The sequence below is a fragment of the Pelophylax lessonae genome (genome assembly GCF_965119305.1).
Source record: "Pelophylax lessonae genome assembly, chromosome: 10".
Taxonomy (NCBI): domain Eukaryota; kingdom Metazoa; phylum Chordata; class Amphibia; order Anura; family Ranidae; genus Pelophylax; species Pelophylax lessonae.
Window position 1 is genome coordinate 99586365 of NC_138777.1, and position 22449 is coordinate 99608813.

At 46.4% G+C, this 22449-nt stretch overlaps 1 protein-coding gene across 1 annotated transcript in view; it reads right to left on the minus strand.

Moving 5' to 3' along the window:
- Positions 1–507: 507 nt before the first annotated feature.
- RBL2 (RB transcriptional corepressor like 2) overlaps positions 508–22449 on the minus strand; it is a 172251-nt gene continuing 150309 nt past the window's right edge. Inside the window, exons 19-22 of the mRNA XM_082270915.1 lie at positions 19856–19943; positions 15842–16047; positions 15343–15510; positions 508–837 (exon numbers count right to left, since the gene is read on the minus strand). Coding sequence (XP_082127041.1) covers positions 667–837; positions 15343–15510; positions 15842–16047; positions 19856–19943 — 633 coding nt within the window. The 3' untranslated portion in view covers positions 508–666. The remainder of the gene's footprint in view (positions 838–15342; positions 15511–15841; positions 16048–19855; positions 19944–22449) is intronic.

Genomic DNA, 22449 nt, shown 5'->3' on the forward strand with positions numbered 1-22449 from the left:
TGGAACAAGTATGTCTCTGTGAAGTCCAGGGAATATCAACACTCCTGATTTACATGTTTGCTATGCCTCAAAGTATTTAAACATTTTAATCAGCACAGCAGTCAATTGGCAATGGCCTTTTTCTAAAGAAGAGCCTATGTATTTTTTCCAGTATAGAAATACTCTGGTAAACATAAATGTGTTGTAATAATCCAGATCTAGGGAATGTCTACAGTGCCAGCTGCCTGACCATACTATTCATTATGACACCACTTTAAGTCCCTATAATTCTGTAACCCTATCTTCTGCATTGGCCTGGATATAAACTTATTAAAAGCACAGGCCAGTGTGTACACTATTTGCTAGATACCATTAGTAGTTCACTGCAAGGTTTTGTTTCCTTGAGCTTTTCCTTAATCTGTTTATGACAGAAGGGTACATTTAGGTCTTCGCTTGATACAGTCACCATTTATCCCATAAAACTTACTACCTAAGTGCTCCAAAACGTTTTAGTAAATGTTCCTTCCCCATGTCAATGCGTGATCCCACTAATTGCAAAGAGATCAGTTTAATATTCCAGGGCAGTCTGTTTGAAATTGACAGTCCTGATGTCTTATGTTACATAATAAAAAATAATAATAATTTATATAAAATACTGCATTCCAACAGTCCAAGACTCTGACTAGATCAGAAATTTCCTCTATCATTGGCCACATCTTGTAGTCTCCTATAAAGGGCACTATGGTTTTCTTGGCATATCCGCTTGGCTGGTGATTCACTTCCATCTTCCAGCAGAATGCCCCGTTTTTTAGTGGGGGTCTCTCCTGTTCTGATCATACTGTTAATCTCCTGCAATCTCTGTGGATGAAAGTAGAAAAATAGCCTTAGCAAAGTAAGTAATAAAGATACCAACAAAAGATACACACAATACAAACTATGTACAATCCCATTTAGAGTTACCAACATCTGCAGAGTTCTACAGCCAAACCCAATAATCCTTAAAATAATATACATCATAGAGAACTTTGCACTTCAAATCTCCTGTTTCATTTAACCACTTCCATACAGAGCAGTTACACCCCCTTCCTGCCCAGACCAATGTTCAGCTTTCTGCGCTCTCACAATTTGAATGATAATTACTCAGTCATACAACGCTGTACACAATGAAATTTTTTATCATTTTTTTCACACAAATAGAGCTTTCTTTTGGTAGTATTTAATCACCACTGGGTTTTTTATTTTTTGCGATACAAGTGAAAAAATAGCGAAAATTTTGAAAAAAAAACACATTTGGTTTTAGTTTCTATTATAAAATTTTGCAAATAGGTAATTTTTTTTCATAAATTTGGGCCAAAATTTATACTTCTACATATCTTTGGTAAAAATAACCCAAAATTAGTGGTTATTATTTAGTCTGTGTGAAAGTTATAGAGTCTACAAGCTATGGTGCCAATCATTGAAAATTGATCACACCTGATGTACCGACGGCCTATCTAATTTTTTTAAGGCCCTGAAATGTCAGGACAGTACAAATACCCCCCAAATTATCCCTTTTTGGAAAGTAGACATTCCAGGGTATTTAGTAAGAGGCATGGTGAGTTTTTCGAAGTTGTAATTTTTTCCCACAATTCTTGGGAAAATTAAGAAATATTTTTTTTTTGTTTTTACACAAAATTGTCAGAATAACAAGTTTTTTCTCACACATAGTATATGCATACTTGCAATTACACCCCAAAATACATTCTGCTACTCCTCCTGAGTATGGCAATACCACATATGTGGGACTTTGTCACAGCAAAGTCACATACAGAGGCCCAACATGCAAGGAGCACCGTCAGGTGTTCTAGGAGAATAAATTACACATATAATTTCCGAACGACCCATCACACTTTTGAAGGCCCTGAAGCACCAGGACAATGGAATTACCCACAAAATGACCCCATTTTGGAAAGCAAACACCCCAACGTATATTCTATGAGGCATAATGAATCTTTTGAACATGTCATTTTTTTGCACAAGTTTTTGGAAAATGTGGAAAGAAAATTAAAAACACATTTTGTTTTTTTTACACAAAGTTGTCAATTTATAAGATATTTCTAACACATAGCATGTACATAGCAAAAATGATACCCCAAAATACATTCTGCTACTCCTCCTGAGTATGGCGATACCACATAGGTATGTGGGACTTTGTCACAGCATAGCCACATACAGAGGCCCAACATGCAAGGAGCACCACCAGGTGTTCTAGGAGCATAAATTACACACCTAATTTCATTACAACCTATCACACTTTTGAAGGCCCTGGAACCTCAGGACAATGCAAACCCCCACAAAATGACCCCATTTCTGAAAGCAAACACCCCAACACATAATCTAGGAGGCATGGGATGCAGATAGGTACTCAGGTACTCTGATGGGCTGCAGACAGGTACTTAGGTACACTGATCGGCTTCAGAAAGGTACTAGGGTACTCTGATGAGCTTCAGAGAGGTACTCGGGTAATCTTATGGGCTAGAGACAGGTACTCGGGTAATCTGATGGGGTGCAGATAGGTAATCGGGTACTCTGGGCTGGAGACAGGTAATCGGGTACTCGGGTACTCTGATGACAGGTACTCGGGTACTCTGATGACAGGTACTCGGGTACTCTGATGACAGGTACTCGGGTACTCTGATGACAGGTACTTGGGTACTCTGATGACAGGTACTTGGGTACTCTGATGACAGGTACTCGGGTACTCCGATGACAGGTACTCGGGTACTCCGATGACAGGCACTCGGGTACTCCGATGACAGGCACTCGGGTACTCCGATGACAGGCACTCGGGTACTTTGAGTACCTGTCATCAGAGTTCCCGAGTACCTGTCATCGGAGTACCTGAGTACCTGTCACCAGCCCATCAGAGTACCTGAATACCTGTCACCAGCCCATCAGAGTACCCGAGTACCTGTCATCAGAGTACCTGATGGGCTGGTGACAGGTACTCGGGTACTCTCTCGGGTACTCTGATAACAGGTACTCGGGTACTCCGATGACAGGTACTCGGGTACTCCGATGACAGGTACTCGGGTACTCCGATGACAGGTACTCGGGTACTCTGATGACAGGTACTCAAAGTACCCGAGTACCTGTCATCAGAGTACCCGAGTACCCGTCATCAGAGTACCCAAGTACCTGTCATCAGAGTACCTGAGTACCTGTCCCCAGCCCATCAGAGTACCCGAGTACCTGTCATCAGAGTACCTGATGGGCTGGTGACAGGTACTCGGGTACTTTGATGGGCTAGTGACAGGTCCTCTTTATTGGGGGGGGAAATCAGTGCGTTTTGGGTTGCACTATGATCGTTGACTAGCTGTTACCACAATCTCCTCCTCACACAGGATCAGCCCCACCCCACCCCCAGCACGCAGTAGCGGCGAGAGCGGGCGGCCGTCATATGGCAAAGACTTCCTGCCGGCGTCATTTTATAATGGCCCGGTATGGAAGTGGTTAAAGTCCAGCTTTACCAAAAAAAAAATGGAAGTGGATAGGTTTCTATACAGAGCTGCGCCAAATTTTGCAGCCTCCAGTTTTAGTAAATCGATCCCATGGTATCTGACACTGGAAAAAATTGATTTTTGTCTTACCGTAAAATCCTTTTCCCTGAGGTTCACTGACGGACATAGCTCCATGTCTTCTTAGACCCTTGGGCTTATTTATGCTGCTCTCTCTTCAGAAGTACGACTAGGTGGAAACAATTTTGGCTATGCCCCTGAGGCAATCCCAGGGGGTATACCATCACTATAGGACTTCAGTTTGTAATAAGCAGTGTCAGAAGAATACATAACTCACCCCAACAGAGGGGCGAGTGCTGTGTCCGTCAGTGAACCTCAGAGAAAAGGATTTTACGATAAGACAAAAATCTATTTTTCTCTTTGGTTCACTGACAGACACAGCTCCATGTCTTCTTAGACCCTTGGGATGTCCCAAAGCAGTGTCAATATGAGAGGTGGGAAAAACATAGCAATACAAATAATTCCCAACAAGGGCTAAACATAGCCAACCACGTAAAACAGGAGCTCAACCAGGAACAACAGGAGCTCACCACCAGGAAAAAATACAACCGCAGCCTGCAAAACTTTGTGGCCAAATGCAGCATCCGAAGATGCAAGTACATCCACCTTATGAAACTTTGTGAATGTGTGTACAGACGACCACGTAGCCGCCTTGCACACCTGAACCACTGACGCCTGGTGACGGAAGGCCCAGGAGGCAATAGGCGCCCTCGTAGAATGCGCCTTGACAGGGAAAGGAGAAACCTGACCCTTAATGGAATAGGCCTGCACCACCATCTGCCTGAACCATCTGGAAATAATCACAGCAGATGCGGCCTGCCCCTTACGAGGTCCATCCGTAAGAACAAAGAATTGGATTTCCGAATCGACTCAGTCACCACCAGGTACACCCGAATTGCCCGAACTACATCCAGGGAGTGTAGAGCAATTTCTTTAGGGTGTTTTGGCTTAGGACATAAAGATGGAAACACAATATCTTCATTCAAATGAAACCCCGGGACAACCTTAGGAAGGAACGCCTGACAGGGTCGTAACACCACTTTGTCCCTGTGAACCACCAGGTAAAGCGACCGACAGGACAACGCAGCCAACTACGACACCCTACCCGCAGTTTTAAAGTGCCAACAGTACTAAATTGAGATCAGATGGAGGTACCAGGGATTGCACCGGAGGAGCCAGATGGCGAACCCCCTGTTAAAAAGTGTTAACCAAGGACATCGCCACCAATGGCCTTTGGAAAAATATGGCCAAGGCGAAAAACTGGTCTTGATGGTGCCCAGAGCCAAACGTTGATCTACACCTAGTTGTAGAAACCTCAACAGGCGAGACACAGAAAAGGAACAGGGAGAAACTCCCCGAGACTCACACCAAGTAATGTACGCCTTCCAAACTCGATAAATCTTCCTAGAAGTAAATTTCCTAGCTTTCAACAGTGTAGGAATCACCGACTCCAACAGCCCTCTGTCCTTCAGCACCTGGCTTTCAATAGCCAGGCCATTAAAGCCAGCGACTGTAAAGCAGGATGGAAGATTGGTCCCTGACACAGAAGATCTTCCCTGAGAGGAAGTTTCCAAGGAACCTCTGCTACCAGGCCTGCATACAAAGACCGGCGAGGCCAGTCTGGCGCTACCAGAATGACTGGAATCCCTTCCACCTCGATTCTGCGTAGCAGTCTCGATAGAAGTTGTATTGGAGGAAAAGACGATACTGACCCCAGGGGATGACACCTCTGGATGGAGAGATCATTCTCCCTGATCCAATGTCATGCCGACTGGGATAGTCTGCTTGCCAATTCTCTACCCCCGGAATGTGCACTGCAGAGAGGGCAGAACATATCGTTCTGCCCACCTCAGGATGCCGGCTATTTCCCAAGCTGCCAGGGCACTTCTTGTGCCCCCTTAATGCCACAGCCGTAGCATTATTAGATTGTATCCTCGCCGGGCATCCCTGCAGACAATCTGTCCACTGGGACAGACAAGACCTGATCGCCCGAATCTTCAGGATGTTGATCGGCAGACTGGACCTCTCTAGAGTTTAAACACCTTGAGCGGGGTATACTCCCAAGACACCTCCCCACCTGGACAGACTGGCATCCGTGGAAATCACTGTCCAATACAGGGGAAGAAAGGACTTCCCCAGGCGATGTGCCGGAGAGCGGAGCCACCATATCAGAGACCCTCTCGTACCCCGGCTCAACAGGATTAGATTTTCCAATGACTGCGGATCCTAAGGATCGAAAGATGCATCACAAATGTACTGTAGCCCTGGATCAACTGACCCGCCAGCTCAGGAGGATGTTGATCCAGTTCCAGATTCTGGCATAACATTTTTTGCCCATTCCATCAAGGTCTGGGATACCAAGGTGATAGCAAACACCGGCCTCAACATTGAACCTGCCACAGTGAAATGGTAACGAACCAGAGCCTCAGGTCTCTTGTCCACAGGATACTTAAAGGATGGAGAACCCTCCACTGGCAAGTGTGGCCTAATTTAGCCTGGAAACCTGGGAGTCCACCGACGGTGGAACTGTCAGTTTCTTCAGGAGAGACTCCTCAAAGCGATATCTCCTAGTGAAATGCTTAGGTATTCCAACCTACGGTTTCGAGGATCCCCACTGACTAGCGACAATCTCGTAGGCAGGCAGGAAAGGAGGAAAACCTTAGTCACCTTGAAAGATTTGTGGGTGCCAAACTGCACCGGCGTCACTGACTCAGCATCAGTTGAGTCCTCCAACTTTAAAGTTTCCCGTACTGACACAATTAGGGCCTCCACCAGTGCTTTTTCATGCGCAGCTGCAGAGGAAGAGGATTCATCCTCACTGTTAGGAGTGGGTCACGTGGGGATACACGTTCCAGGGGCTCCATGGTTACATCAGAGCCGCACTGTGCCCAAAAGAAAAAAAGTGTTTTTTTTTATTAGAAATAAAAAAAACCCTGCACACCACTCAGAGCACCACAAGGATCAGCTCACCCGCAGCGCTGTAAATAGCAGAAGAAGGACTGTATAACCACAGAGACTCATCACCATGCACCCAGAGCTGGATCAAGAGCGCCAAACAGCCTGTCACACTGTGATAAAAAGAGGAAGAGGAAGCGCGGACACTGTCACTAGAGGCCCCGGCTGCACGTCACCGCACTGGACTTCAAGAAAATGGCCGCCGCATAGACTACAATGGGAAACCCAAAACATGGCCGCCGGACTACACAAACATGGCCACCGAGGCAGAAAACAACCATCCACAGCAAAATGGCTACACCATGCGGCACTGTGCAGGACCTGGGTCCCCACTGGACCCAAGGGAAGTAATAGGCCACCGGAGGGAGCCCCCCAGGGACCCCCCCTCGCAGTGCAATAAATGCAGGCACCCCTAACAGGGAGCCGGCAGCGGCAAGCTCCCACCACCCTCCGGCCCAACACCAATGTAATATCCCCACCCAGAAATACTGGTGCAACCCAAAGGGGGACTAGGGGAGAGGTCTGGGGGCAGGTGAGGGTGACCATGAGGGGAGGAAGGGGGGTCTACCATCCCCAGGAAGAGCCGGCGACCACCCCAGCAATTCCCAGAGAAAAGAGGGGGGAAACTACTCACCACACCTTGGCATTAGGCAGGCACCACACCATCTTGGAATGGGGGTGCTGTGGCCAGAGGTACGCTGCGACTCTGATCGGGACCGCTGTCATGACCAGGGCTATGCGACCTCATGAGGTGTTTCACCCACCAGCCAGCCCCCGTCCAGTGGGGCTATGTCGCAGCCAACCTAGCGCAGAGCTAATAGTTGGGTCACACTAGCAGGCCAGACTGGGAAGGCCATAAGGATCTAGGATATCCAGTGTGTCACCCAGTCCAGTTGCTGATTGTAGTTCACATAGGAACAGAATAATTGTAGTTCACACAGTAACAGAAAATAACAAAGAAAAAAGAAAAAATTCAATTTTAAAAAGGAAAAAATGCCAGGACCACAGATCCCAGCAGGGAGCCAGGTCCTTACTTCTGACTAGGCAGAAAAAACTTAAGTCCTAAAGAAGGAATTGATGGTATACCCCCTGGGACTGCCTCAGGGGCATAGCCAAAATTGTTTCTGCCTAGTCCTATTCCTGAAGAGAGAGCAGCATAAGCCCAAGGGTCTAAGAAGACATAGAGCTGTGTCTGCCAGTGAACGAAAGAGAAAGGTGGCTTACACACTGTGGCACTGCACCCTGTTTACTTCCCAGACAAATAATAACAATGTGTATAATAGAGAAATGACTAATTAACCCCATTGACGCCGGCCATACGCAAATAAGCAGCATATTTGCGTAAATTGTGGTCAATACAGCTGTGCCAAAAGCATGTGCCCTGTGTGCTCCCGGCACAGTTACAGCCGCCTAACCGCTGCCCAAGCGCCAGCGTGACGAGGTTAAAGGTTCAGTGCACAAAACACAAAACATTTGATATTTTTGTGGAGTGTGGTGGGCTCAGTAGGTCCCTAGCTTCTTATATGTCTTGGATACTGCAACAACAAGAACTCCTTGCATAATTCCCAGTCTCACTCTTGTCCACCCGGGAATTCCTGTGGCCTACAGCAGTATTTTGACCGTGGCAAACAAAATAAAAATTGTTGCCAGCCCAGTAAAACTTCCCCAACTCCCAGCAAGCCTCACTTTTGTGGAAAAGCAGTACTAAGAGCATGATCATACTGTAGACACAGAGCGGAGCAAACTACGTCCTCCAATGAACTCTAATATCTTGATTTTACTGTAAGTACAAAACTTGTCTTACCTTAAAATCCTTTTCTCTGATGTTCATTGAGGGACACAGCTCCATATCTTCTTGACCGATGGGTTTATGCTGCCCTCCATAGGAGTAGGACACTAGGCAGGAAAAAAAATTTACCACGCCTATAGGCCGGCACAGGGGGTATACTCCCACTTCCTGCTATAGGACTTCAGTTTTGTAACAAGCGTGTCAGAAGAACATAACACCCAACTCACTAGAGGGGCGGGTGCTGTGTCCATTAATGAACATCAGAAAAAAGGAAACTGGGCTAAACAAGACCTCAATCAGGAACAACTGGAGCTCACCTGACAAAAACAACAAATACACCCTCAAAGAGAACTATACCTCTCCAACAGTGGCCTACAAAACCTTGCGGCCAAAAGAAGCATCCGCAGGTGCCAACACTGTCAAATTGTGTGAAAGTGTTTACAGACAACCATGTGGCCGCCTTGCATACCTGCATTACTGACGCCTGATGACAGAAGGCACAGGAGGCACTAAGCGCCCTTGAAGAATGTGAAAGGGAAAGGTGGATCCTGACCCTTAATGGAGTAGGCCTGCACCACTGTCTGTTTGATCCATCTAGAAATGGTCACAGCAGACGCAGTCATCCCCTTACGGGGTCCATCCATAAGGAAAAAGAGAGAATCCGATTTCCTGAACGACTCAGTCGTGGCCAGGTACACCCTGATTGCCCGAACCACATCCAAAGAATGTAAGGCAATCTCTTTAGGATGCATATTAGCCTTAGGACACAGAGAAGGCAACACAATGTCTTAATTTAAATTGAAACCAGAAGCGACTTTAGGAAGGAACGACTGACAGGTACAAAGCACCACCTTGTCTCTGTGAACCACCAGGTAAGGTGAATGACAGGACAGCACAGCCAGCTCCGACACCCTGCGCGCAGAAGTAATAGCCACCAAGAAAGCTACCTTCCGTGTCGAAGTGAGCACAGGAATCTCACGAATATTTTCAAAGGGTGGTTTCTGAAGAACTGACAGCACTAAACTGAGGTCCCACGAAGGCAACAGAGACCTTACAGCAGGAGCCAGGTGGCGGACCCCCTTAATAAAGGTTTAAACCAAACAAATTTGTGGCCAACGGGCGTTGAAAGGAAATCACCAGGGCCGATATCTGGCCTTTGATGGTACCAAAGGCCAAACGCTGATCTACACCTCTTTGGAGAAACTCCAGGACACAAGACACCGAGAAGGAAGGGGGGGAAACCCCCCAAGACTCACGCCAAGCAATGTACGCCGTCCAGACTCGATGATAAATCTTCCTAGAAATAGATTTTCTAGCTTTCAACAACATAGGAATCACAGATTCAGACACCCCTCTATCCTTCAACACCTGGCTTTCAATAGCCAGGCAGTCAAAGCCAGCGACTGTAAAGCAGGATGGAAGATCAGACCTTGAGTTAACAGATCTTCTCTGAGAGGGAGTCTCCAAGGAACATCGGCGACCAGCCATACTAAGTCTGTGTACCAGGATCTGCAAAGCCAGTCAGGTGCCACTAGGATGACCGGAATCCTTTCTGCCTCGATCCTTCACAGAAGTCTTGGCAGAAGAGTCAGCGGAGGAAATGCGTACATTAGACAATATTGGCTCCTAGGAGCTACAAGAGCGTCTGTGCCATCGGCCAGAGGATCCCGAGACCTTGCTAAGAACCTCTGCACCTTCCTGTTGAGACGAGAGGCTAACTGGTCCACATCGGGAGTCCCCCACCTCAGGTACAGTTGATAAAACACCTCCTGGTGGAGGACCATTCTCCCTGATTTAACTTCTTCTGCCGACTGAAGTAATCCGCCTGCCAATTTTCCACCCCTAGACTATGCTAGGCAGAGATGGCTGGAACAAAGCGCTCTGCCCATCTTAGAATGCCAGCTACTTCCAGGGCCGCTAAGGCACTTTTGATTGCCATATGCCACAGCCGTGGCATTGTCCGATTGAATCCTCACCGGGCACCCCTGCAGACGATCGCACAAAGTCTGATCGCCCAAATTTCCAGGATATTGATCAGCAGACGGGACTCCTCCCGAGTCCAAACCCCCTCAACCAGATTCGTACCCAAGACACCTCCCCACCCGGAGAGGCTGGCATCCGTTGTGATCACCTGCCGTACAGGGGGAGAAAGTATTTTCCCTGTTGAAGTGCCGGAGAGCGGAGCCACCAGATCAGAGATCCTCTCGTACTCCGGCTCAACAGGATCAGGTTGTCTTTGTTTCATGTGCGTTGCCCTTCCATGTGTTCTTTGCTATGAAGGCCAGTTATAGGTGGGGGCAGAGGCCATTTTCTTTGTTGTTAATGTGTACTGGTGAGTGGACATACTGGATGCCTTTGCTGTAATACCATTGGCTGAGCTTCCATTATGGCCCCAATTACCTTTCAGGAAGGATGGGCCACCTCCAGGCTCCCCTGCCCCCCATCTATCCATTAGCTTGCATGCGCTTCCACTGTGAAGACTCTCATAAATTCACTAGAGTTAGGACTGCAGGTAATACAGGGAGCCGTGGAGTGGCCCTGCAGCTTACACATGCGTTTGCAAATGTGTGCTACTAAACCCCTGTTTTGACGCAAACTGTTAGACAGGTTAATTTGGTTGGTAAGCAAACTGGTTTGCAAATTGAACTGGGAATTTTATTTTTGTTTGTTTCAGGTTGTCTAGAGCCTGTGGATTTTTTTGTTCCATTTGACAAGGATCTCCTTCTGTAGAGACCTGGTATGGAACTGAACAAATGGAACCGCCTCGAAGGTGGAGACCATCAGGCCCAGCACTTGCATGCAAGTCCTGAGGGATGATCACCAGTTGGACAGCAGGAGCCGTGTCGCATCCTGCAACTTCTTGAGTTTCACCTCCGTAAGAAACACCCAAGCTAAGGTCCTGTTCAGGGTCAGGCCCAGATAGTCCACTTTTGTGGACTGAACCAGAACAGATTTTTGAAAATTCAGTTTCTATCTGAACTCTTGCAAAGTGCGCACCGAAATGTCCAGATTGTCTTTCAGGGCATTCGGAGACTCTGCTCGCAGAAGAAAATCGTCCAGGTACCCCAGCACCACAATCCCCTTCTGCCTCAGTAAAGCCAACACTGGGGCCAACACTTCTATAAACACCCGAGGAGCCGAGGCGAGACAAAAGGGGAATCCCATGAATTGATAATGCTCCTTGCCCACGGCAAAGCGAAGGAAATGCTGATGCCCGACATATATTGGGATATGAAGGTAAGCGTCTTTGATATCAATAGAGGCTAGGAAATCCTCTTGATGAAAGGATGCCACCACCGTGCGAATGATTTCATTAAAAATTTCTGAACCCGCACAAAGTGGTTCGAAGCCTTGAGATCCAGAATGGGACAGACCCAGCCTTCCTTTCTGGGAAAAGTAAACAGGTTTGAATAAAACCCCTGAAAGTTTTCCGATTCCAGAACCAGTACAATGACCTCCTGTGAAAGCAGATCCTGTACCGCCCCAAGAAGACCTTGTAGATAATCTGGGGACAAACGCAGATTGGAAGGAAAGAATGTTGCCGGAGGCAAGGACCAAAACTCCATCTTGTACCCGGACCGAATCAACTCGTGGACAAATTTTTTTTGAATCCAGGAGGTCCACAGATCCGGAAAGAAGCGAAGGGAGGTCCATAGATCCAGAAAGAAGCGAAGACTTCCCCCCACCCCAAATATGGGTGAGGCCACCCCTTCAGGCAGAGGTGAGCTTGCCTGTGGTCCTGGAGGTGCCTGCTCTTGACTTACCTCTTGGAACCCGCTTTTTGGAACCTGGATTTTGATCCCTGGTCCCTAGATCCTAAAGGACGAAAGGACCACCTATGGGCCGAGAAGAAAGGACCACGCTGGCGACGAATCTCTTTACTCCTGGCAGACTGCGGAAGCAGAGTACTCTTACCTCCTGTAAGACCCTTAATGATCTCCTCCATGGAAGCACCGAACAAGCGGTCTCCTACAAAGGGGGATTAGTAAATACCTTCTTGGAAGCCTGGTCCGCAGACCAGTATTTCAGCCATATCATGCGGAGCAGAAACATCGCTGTCATGCACACCCTGCAGGCTAAGGGGGCCGCATCCAGAGAGGTATCACAGATATACTACAACCCCTGGACCAACTGGTCCGCCAGCTCCACCAGGTCAGGAGAAGGTTGTCCACCTTCCAAATCCTGGCACAGGAGCTTAGCCCATTCCGTTAATGTCTGTGAAACCAAGGATATGGCAAACACTGGCTGCAGAATTGAACCAGCCATGGTAATAAGGTATTGTACCCAATATTCAGCTCTCTTGTCAAAGGGGTCCTTAAAGAACAGAGAGTCTTCAACCGGAAGGAGGGTGGCTTTATTCAACCTGGAAACCTGAGAGTCCACCACAGCTGTTTCTTTAGCAGGGATTTTTCAAACGGATACCTTCTAGCAAAGCGCTTACTGTGTTTGAGGGAACCTCACTGACTTACGACAATGTTGTCGAAATAGGCAGGAAAGGGGAATACCTTTGCTGCCTTGAAGGTTTTGCAGGTACCAAACTGCACCATCGCAGCCAATGCAGTAGTAGTTGCATCCTCCAATTTTAAAGTTTCCTACACTGATACAATGCATTCACCTGCTTCTTTTCATGCACGACTGTAGTGGAAGAGGAATCATCCTTACTATCAGAGCATGGCTACAGACTCAGTAGTGTGACTCCCATCAGCGGAGGCCAAATCCACCTCAGAATGTGAGGAGGCAGACAATGCAGCTGAAGGCGGAGGACGCTTTTTACTCATCCTATTTTGTAGGGCCAAATCTACTTTAGACATCAGTGACTGCAGGACGGCCATCATAGCAGACAAGGCGGACACTGACCCCGCAGGTCCCGCCGCCTCAGAGAGGGGGTCAGGTGGTGACACGTGCTCCAGGGACTCTATGGGTTAACCTGGAACCGCCTGTAAAAAGTGTAAAACTGCTGGGGGAAAAAAAATACCAACCTACCGCTGCACCAGCGGTACTAAAAGTACCAGTGCACCAAAATCGCTATAGCAGCAAGATAGAGCCAAATAACCCCCGCAGGGACCCACCACCTCCTTCACAGATGCAGTTGCAGAGTGTCAGGCTGCACGCCGTGTGGCGATCAGAGAGGAAGAGGAAGTTCATAGAACTGCTACTAGAGGCCCACCACAGAATCACCTCCCAATAGACTCCAAAAACATGACCGCCAATTGATAGCAACGGTAAACTACAAGAAAATGGCCAACGGACTACACAAACATGGCTGCCGGTAGATACAGCAGCCATCAACAACAAAATGGCAGCTGCACGCGGCTCCTGGGACCCTCCAAGGACCACCAGGTACAGTTGGAAAGCAAGGGGGGCCCCCCGCTAGGGACCACCACCAGGACCAACCCTGGGGGGGGGCTAGGTATGGGTGAATGGGGGGTGGTCCGCAGAGGGACCCCGATATTGAGGGGGAGCATAAAGTGGGAAGGAGCCCCGATATTGAGGGGGAGCATAAAGTGGGAAGGAAGGGCACTCGGGACCAGGGAGGGGCCACCAGAGGGGCGGGGGGACACTACTTACCGTACCATGGGACCAGGTGGGCACCAGTCCAGACAGACCACCCACCATCTTGGCATGGGGGTGCTGCGGGCCAGAGGTACGCTACGATTCAGGTCATGGCTAGGATCGTGACCAGGGCTATGCGTCCTCATGAGACATTTAACTCGCAGTCCAGCCCCTGTCCAGTGGGGCAATGACGCGGCCAACCCAACGCGGAGCTAAGGTTGGGTCGCGCTCGCTGGCCAGACTGAGAAGACCGTAAGGATCTAGGATATCCAGTCCGTCGCCCAGTCTGGCAGTTGATTGTAGTTCTCACAGGAACAGATGTGATTGTAGTTCTCACAGGAACAGAAAATAATAAAAAGAAAAAATTAGTTTAAAAAAGGAAAAAAATGCTAGGACCAGAGATCCCAGCAAGGAACTAGGTCCTTACTCCTGACTAAGCTGAAAAAAACTGAAGTCCTATAGCAGGAAGTGAGAGTATACCCCCTGGGACTGCCCTAAAGGCGTGGTCAAATTTTTTTTCTGCCTAGTGTCCTACACCTATGGAGAGCAGCATAAACCCATCGGTCAAGAAGATATGGATCTGTGTGTGTATGAACAAAAGAGAAATCCCATTTTTCTTGTTTATTGATTGACAGAGGAATTCAGAGACTATGGGGGATACAGCAATAAAACACTAATACACTAACGCTGACAAAAAACAACAGAACCAGAGACTGCCACTACAACTGTCAAATGGTGTCAGCTGGGATCCCAGACGAAGATAAAAGTGGCTGACAGACTCACTCAAAGAAGGCATCAAACAAGAACTCCCATACCTAGATTACATCACCTACAGCCTCAATTCAACATGATTAATTTAGAAACCGATCTTTATTAAGGAGAGACCGTCTCCCTGGGGAAGCTCTCCAAATGTACTATGCAGTAGAACTGGACAACTGGACAAATGGCACTGCCCAAAACAGCTACCATCAGCCACAGAACTTTCATTCAGAAGCTAAAGGTTGGGTGCCCCTGGATTGAAGAGTTTGAGTCTGGGAAAGAGTTTACATTGGAGGTACAACATTGGAGGTACAGATAGGTTAAATGGCGAGGTTACAAACTGGAAGTGCTAGGGGGCACTCTTTACGCCTTGAGGAAAAGAGCTTGTTTTGGCCAGCTCAGTAGAAAAATTTACGAACGATTCTTTCCTAAATGTACAAAACACAACTGGATACTAATATTTATAGGTGAAATTGATCCAGGGACTATCCGATTGCCTCTTGCGGGATCAGGAAGGAATCCCCCCCCACTGGGGCAAATTGGATCTTGATTTATTTACAGGCTTTTTTGCATTCCTCTGGATCAATTGTGGGTATATGAAATTTTTCAAAAGGTGCGCGTTTTTGTTTTCTCTGTGGGTTGAACCGGATGGACCGGTGTCTTTTTTTTCAGCCAGACTAACTATGTTACCTCTGTATTTGGCCCAGCAAAAAATCTATAAAACGAAATGTTTATTGATCTCATGCTCACCTTAGCTGGACTTAAGTTGAAGTAGTAGCATATCTTTTCCCGAGGTGATGAGCTGATGTTTTCTTCACTGTGAGGAGAAATGTAGAGGGGGTAACTGTGAGACAGCTGCACACGTCGCGGGGACAGGATCCGCATGGATGGATAGGGAGAAAGAGGTGTTGATTCATTCTGTAAACAAGAGGTAATAATTAAAAGGAGCTTTTCTTATTTTTGACAGAGAAAGAGCAGTCACAGATGTGTATAAGACATTACTCAAAAACCCATTCAGTGGAAAGCAACTTCCCTGCACTTTCCCTGCACTTTTCCTGCAATCCCATTTACTAGGTAAAAGGACACTCACTCTTCTGTGTTTCTGTGTATGAGAAGCACATCTTTCATAGTGGTTGTAAGTACAGCACTGGCTTTATATTTATATTTAACACACCTGACCAAAGGTACATTTTTTTTCCCTTGAGAATTTATACAGATTAACACATTTTGGAAGACAAAGCACATTTACCGCATTTGGCTGCGTGTATTTCATTGCAAAGTTTTTCATTTTTTCAATGTAAATGTTATTGTAAAACTGAACGAGGTCTCCTCTCTCTTCCTCTTCCATGTCACTGTTGGCTCCAGTTAGTCTTGTGGGTGTTGGTGGGGCACTGTTCGGCTGGGGTACAGGTAAAGTGCTACTGGATCGCATTACTGGACTGGGCTCTCTGCTTCCTGCAAAAGAATATGGCACAACAAAAAGTAACAATCGGATACAATGAGACTGCTATCTGCATATAGATTTCTAAAGCTGGCCATACACTGATCGAAATGCTGCTGGTTAAACAGGGACCAGTCGAATTTTGATCAGTGTGTGGTTCATCCCTGCTCATCAGAAAAAACAGTTGTTTGATTGACATCTGTTGAAGGTACATGTTGCAAGATATTTCTTGATCAGCGGCAAGTGCAGCTGTCAGACTACAATGCCGTGGCAGGGGAAAGGGGGACTAATGGATGGAAGATTCCATTATTTTTTTTTTCTTATTTAAGCCAACTGGCTGAATAAAAAAAAAAAAAAACAACATTGTATGGCCAGCTTAAGGCATTACACTGCCTAGTCAGAAAGGTACAGCATACAATACAATATAGAACAACAGAGTGATCCAGAGGTAGGCATAGCTTTGGGCAAACACATGGAAAAGATCTCACAGCTGAAGGATATTTCTTTTGGAAGACCTTGTAAAATTGAAGAAAAAAATAAAACAGACATTCGTTTTCCTCTAGAGCAGGGCCCGACAAACCCCAGGCGCCAGTTCGCATTGGCAACTAGAATTAGCGGCCTGGGTTACACTGCGGCAGGTGTCTTGTGGCCAGACATCCCAAATCACCTGCGAGGTGCGGGAGTCTCCCGCATGCAGCTTGTGGCTCCCTGATACCCGCAAGTGCCGCGTCTGCATGTGGGATACTCCCGCACCTCGCAGGAGACTTGGGATGTCTGACAACAGAACGGTGTCTGTCAGCTGTGTCAGAACAGAGCCGATGCTTCCTGTATAGTTCCGGCTCTGTCCTGTCACAGGCGGAGTAATATCAAATGCACTCCGCCTGTGAGAGGAGAGATACAGGAAGCATCGGCTCTGCATGCTTCCTCCAGCATTGCTTCTCACACTCTCCACCAGCATTTCCAGCCAGCCGTACTGAAGTGGTCATGGTGGTTGGAGTGTTCCTTTACTATCTCTCAGAAGAAGTAAACAAAGAACACACGGGTCGAATGCTGGGCAACATCAGCCGATTCATTAAAAACTGTCCGCCATTGGGTCTGTGTGTATGGCAGCCGGCCTGACAGAAGCTGGCCATTCGGCATGTGCGAAAAAAAAAACTGGCTCCTAACTTTTTTGGCTGACTCTTAAATTTCAGGCAAATTTGTTAAGCCCTGCTCTAGAGTTAGCATTTATGCGAACAAAGCATTATTTCCTTGTTCAGAGCTACTCACTAGACCTGGCAGGCTGAGAAACTGCTAAATACATGTTAAAATGGGAATCCCATAAAGTAGCTATTATTTATTTTTTTAAGTTGGCAATACAGTAAACTAAATTATTTAATTAAAAGCAATATTAAAATACTAAAATCAAAGAAAAAGAGCTTAAAACTCTCAGGTACACAGCATTCAATTTTCACAAATAGGAGACTTCTGTAGAACACAAAAGCACCAGTATGGAATGCTACACTCTTCTTCAGCTTTATTGTAGACAGGCAGATAAAAACATCACATGGCAGGGAACAAAGCAATTGGTAACACATTTCACACTCTACAAGAGCATATTCATATAATTGCTCTGTCCCTTGCTATGTGGTGTTTTATCCATCTATCCACAATAAAGCATAGAGTGCAGCGTTCCGAACTGGTGCTTTTGTGTTATCATGTGCTAGTCGCCCAGCACCTTCACACAGCAGTGGGACTATAAGGCAGTAAGCAAGTAATCACCTGGGAGCGGTGTACATCTTCTTTGTAAGGGTATTTCCGTACTCAATGTAATTTTCTTTTCTTGGGGGACTCAGGAAATTGTGGGGTACAATCCCTGCCCTTAGAAGGTTGGCTTCTCCCTGTCCATGAGCTAAAACCTCATTCCAGGCATTGGTTTCTTAGTTTAAAGGAAGAAGAAACCCAGGAGGAACAATAGCATTTAGAGGATAACAAAGGAGTACAAAAATAACCCTCTTTTCCTGTAATTTACAGAGTGATACATGAGAATGATGGGGACATCAGAAAACAGCATGTTATTTATCTGTTAAAATGTTCATTGTGCAGAAATCAAAAAGCCCTGGGACTGCTGCTGGGCACCACTATCTTGGATGTGATGTCAGCTGCCCTAGTAGACTGAGCTGCCACTCCATAGTATTACCCTTCGCTCCTTCCACAACAACAACATAAAATGCTATTTAGTAAGGTGAGTGTAGAGCACATATGTCAAAAGCAAGTCCCACGGGTTGAATAAGACCCACCAAGCCTTGTCATGGGGGTCCTCACACCCTACTTTACAGCCATGTCATGACAGAACTCCATTCCACCACCTCCGCCTCTCACCATTCGCTCCCGCTCCCCACTGTCACAGCTTTGCTTTTGAGGTTTTCCGTATATAACAGTTTCCTCACAAGGCGGCACCGCCTACACAGGGAGGTATAACAGAGCCAAATACATGGATAGTACGCAGCGTACTCCTGAACTCTGCACCCTGTACGCAGCGTACTCCTGAACTCTGCACCCTGTACGCAGCGTACTCCTGAACTCTGCACCCTGTACGCAGCGTACTCCTGAACTCTGCACCCTGTACGCAGCGTACTCCTGAACTCTGCACCCTGTACGCAGCATACTCCTGAACTCTGCACCCTGTACGCAGCGTACTCCTGAACACTGCACCCTGTACGCAGCGTACTCCTGAACACTGCACCCTGTATGCAGTGTACTCCTGAACTCTGCACCCTGTACGCAGCGTACTCCTGAACTCTGCATCCTGTACGTAGCGTACTCCTGAACTCTGCACCATGTACGTAATGCACTCCTGAATAATAAAAGAGTAGAGACATAGTCTTACAGATACAACCCCCATTTGAAGGCAACCATACTGTTGATGCAGCCCACAATGAAATTGTGTTCGGCATCCCTGTGGAGGCAGAGGATCAGGACCAGCACAAACAGCAATTAGACACTCTAAGAAGACAAGAGAACTATGCCATAGCAGGAGAGAGCAGAAGCTGCAGCTGTGCTTGGTCAAATTCCTTAGCAAGTTCAAAAGGTACAATGAAAGTGAATAAAACATTGCTTATGGGGAAAAAATACTGTAAATAAGAATTTAAAATGCTGAATTCGTCAATGTTTTTATGGTCATTTTTTTAAGTTGCTGACAGGGACTCCTTAAAGAGGTTGTAAACCCGTGCATTTTTTTTTTTTCACCCTGCAAGAGAAAGCCATAATGAGCTAGTATGAATCGCATACTAGCTCATTATGCAATACTTACCTTAGAACGAGCCCCCGCCGTGCCGCTCACTCACCTCTATGACGGGCGACATGTCCAGTCGCCCATCTTCCGGGATCGCGGCATCCGGCCATCTGATTGGCCGGAGCCGCGGTGACGTCACTCCCACGCACGCGCGCGAGAGCCGACAGTCACGGCACGGGACTCTGAAGAAACGACACGAGCGGCCGTTCCTTCAGAGCGCATGCGCCAGTGACGTCACTGGCTGCATGTAAGGTAAATATCTCCTAAACGGTACATGTTTAGGAGATATTTACAGTACCTATAGGTAAGCCTTATCATAGGCTTACCTATAGGTACAAGTTGTAGAGGAGGGTTTACTTCCTCTTTAAGGGAAAGCTGGCATGCAGTCAGCCATTATCCAACATTAAATAGATTTGTTTCCCACATTTGGGGAAATCGTGGGGAAGTCACAAACTTTTTGTTGTCACTATATTAGGAAAACTTGTAAAGAAATGTTTAAAAAAGGAGTTCTGGACATTCGCATACATACAACGAGAAGTTCATCTTACCAAGCTCTCTGTTGTTCTCTGAAGGTGAATGGTCACTACCACCAGATTGTCGCCTTCTCCTTGCTTTTATTAGGACACTTCTGTAAACCTGAACAATTTAGAAAATACAACATAGCAATAGGAAGCAATATCCTAATGGCTTTAATTTTTTGAAGGAAAGCCGTACTTTCAATATATATCGTTACCTTTGTCATTTTCCAATTCAATTTTAATTTTTGCTGATTTAATATTTCCTAAGCTGAAAAAAATATTGCCTGCAGCCTTGAGTATATCTTGCTGTGCTCAGGTAAAATCTGCTCCTGGGGGGTTTCCCATTAAGCTCAATGCAGAACAGATCTCCAAACATCCTCTAATTTTGGCCACTTAAAAGGAAAGATGGATTACAAGGCAAGCCATATTTCTGGGATTTATCTTCAGCAAAGGTAACCTATCGCAATTGCCATGCAGACCATATTAGAGGTGGGACTTCCAAATACCAGGGAACTCTCTATTTGCCCAATTGTCCTCAAATTTTTGAAGCAATCCTATACCTAAGCTCACAGTACCCAAGAAAAGAATGGAAGTACTCGACCTCAGACAAATACCCCTCCAGAGGCATTACTATACTGTTATACTGTACACATTACTATACTCTTCAAATCTAAGGATAATCAAGAAGACTTCTTCATTAGCAAAATGGTAAATTAACTTGCATGGAACATTTACAGATACCCAATGGGTGAGTTCCATTCAAAATAATCTTAGATACTCTAGGTGTGTGAATATTCTCAAAAAATACAACACAGATGGTACATGACCCTATCATGCATCGCTAAATTCTCTTCATCCAATGATAATTTATGCTGGCGTGTCTAGTCATTGGAGGGAATTTACTGTAGTGCCACATAGTACGGAGCTGCTAGAGCTGCACGATTAATTGTTACAAAATCAAAATGTGATCCTGGCTTTTATACAGTAACCCAGAATGCACCGAGACAACCTGTCTCTACCAAACACCAGGACTGTATCAAAGCCTATGTATCCATTGGTCAGGTTTCCTCTCACTGTCCAACATGCCTCCCTATTGAACCAGTGTGAAACACTCCTCTAGACTCAATGAATCACATACTGAGCACACTGAGCAGACCTAACTCACAGAAAAAAAACTATACTCTCTAACTAGCACCTACTTAGGAGGGTGCTACATACCTTTTATGGAGACTCCCCAATTCTGATGTACATCTCTAACTGTATTTTATACTGGATAGTCAACAAACATGTTATGCTTGGGGAAAAAAAAAAGAAAGCTTCTAATGGACATCCATATGCTACAGCACTAAGTAAACCTTTTTAAAAGCCTGCTAGAAGATTATTTAAAGTGACGGACAGGCAGTCCTAATACAAACTGTGTTCAACATTCCCAGACTAGGCCTGAAGAATTTTTCACAGACTTCAACAATGCTGCTCAAAGTTTGTGAAATGTAGTGAAAATGCTTTAACCCTTCCACTGTCAGGTCGTGACAGTTGGGGGTTGTAAAACGGACAAGCTGTGCCCCCACCATGCATTCCGGGTTCTGCTTGCCCATCTTCGGGCCCGGGACCAACATTGTGATGTAAAAAAAAAAAAAAAAGTTAAGCAAATATATATAGCAAAAAAATGGCTCTGGCAGGGAAAGGGATAAAAAAGCTTAATGAACTGTTATATTCAAGCTAAAGCCCATCCAAACAAGGCCTAAGTGGCTAGAGTCACACCATTTGCTTAGGTGGTAAAGCAATCCAGTCATAAAAAAAATATGTCCCCCACTGTTCCCATACTACTGCACTGTGCATGTTAACAACGCTCCAACACACCCCCTGTGAGTCAGAACCGGAATCTTTCAAAACTTGCAATCCCTCCAGATTGAAAAGCTCTAGCTCAGAAAGGGGGAGTCTGAACTGAAGCTACGGAGGGAGTGACTGTGACAGAAGGAAAGAAGGGAGAGGAGAAGATAACACCATGTTCTGGCTTGTATAACAGTGTAAATTTGCTGTCCCCTGAAAATAACTCAACACACAGCCATTAACGCCCAAACCGCTGGCAACAAAAGTGAGTACACCCTTAAGTGAAAATGTCCAAATTGGGCCCAAAGTGTAAATATTTTGTGTGGCCACCATTATTTTCCAGCACTGCCTTAGCCCTCCTGGGCATGGAGTTCACCAGAGCTTCACAGATTGCCACTGGAGTCCTCTTCCACTCCTCAATGATGACAATTCGGAGCTTGTAGATGTTAGAAACCTTGTGCTCCTCCACCTTCCATTTGAGGATGCCCCACAGATGCTCAATAGGGTTTAGGTCTGGAGACATGCTTGGCCAGTCCATTACCTTTACCCTCGGCTTCTTTAGCAAGGCAGTGGTCGTCTTGGAGGTGTGTTTGGGGTCAGTATCATTTTGGAATACTGCCCTGCGGCCCAGTCTCCGAAGTGAGGGGATCATGCTCTGCTTCAGTACATGCTGGCATTCATGGTTCCCTCAATGAACTGTAGTTCCCCAGTGCCGGCAGCACTCATGCAGCCCCAGACCATGACACTCCCAACACCATGCTTGACTGTAGGCAAGACACACTTGTCTTTGTACT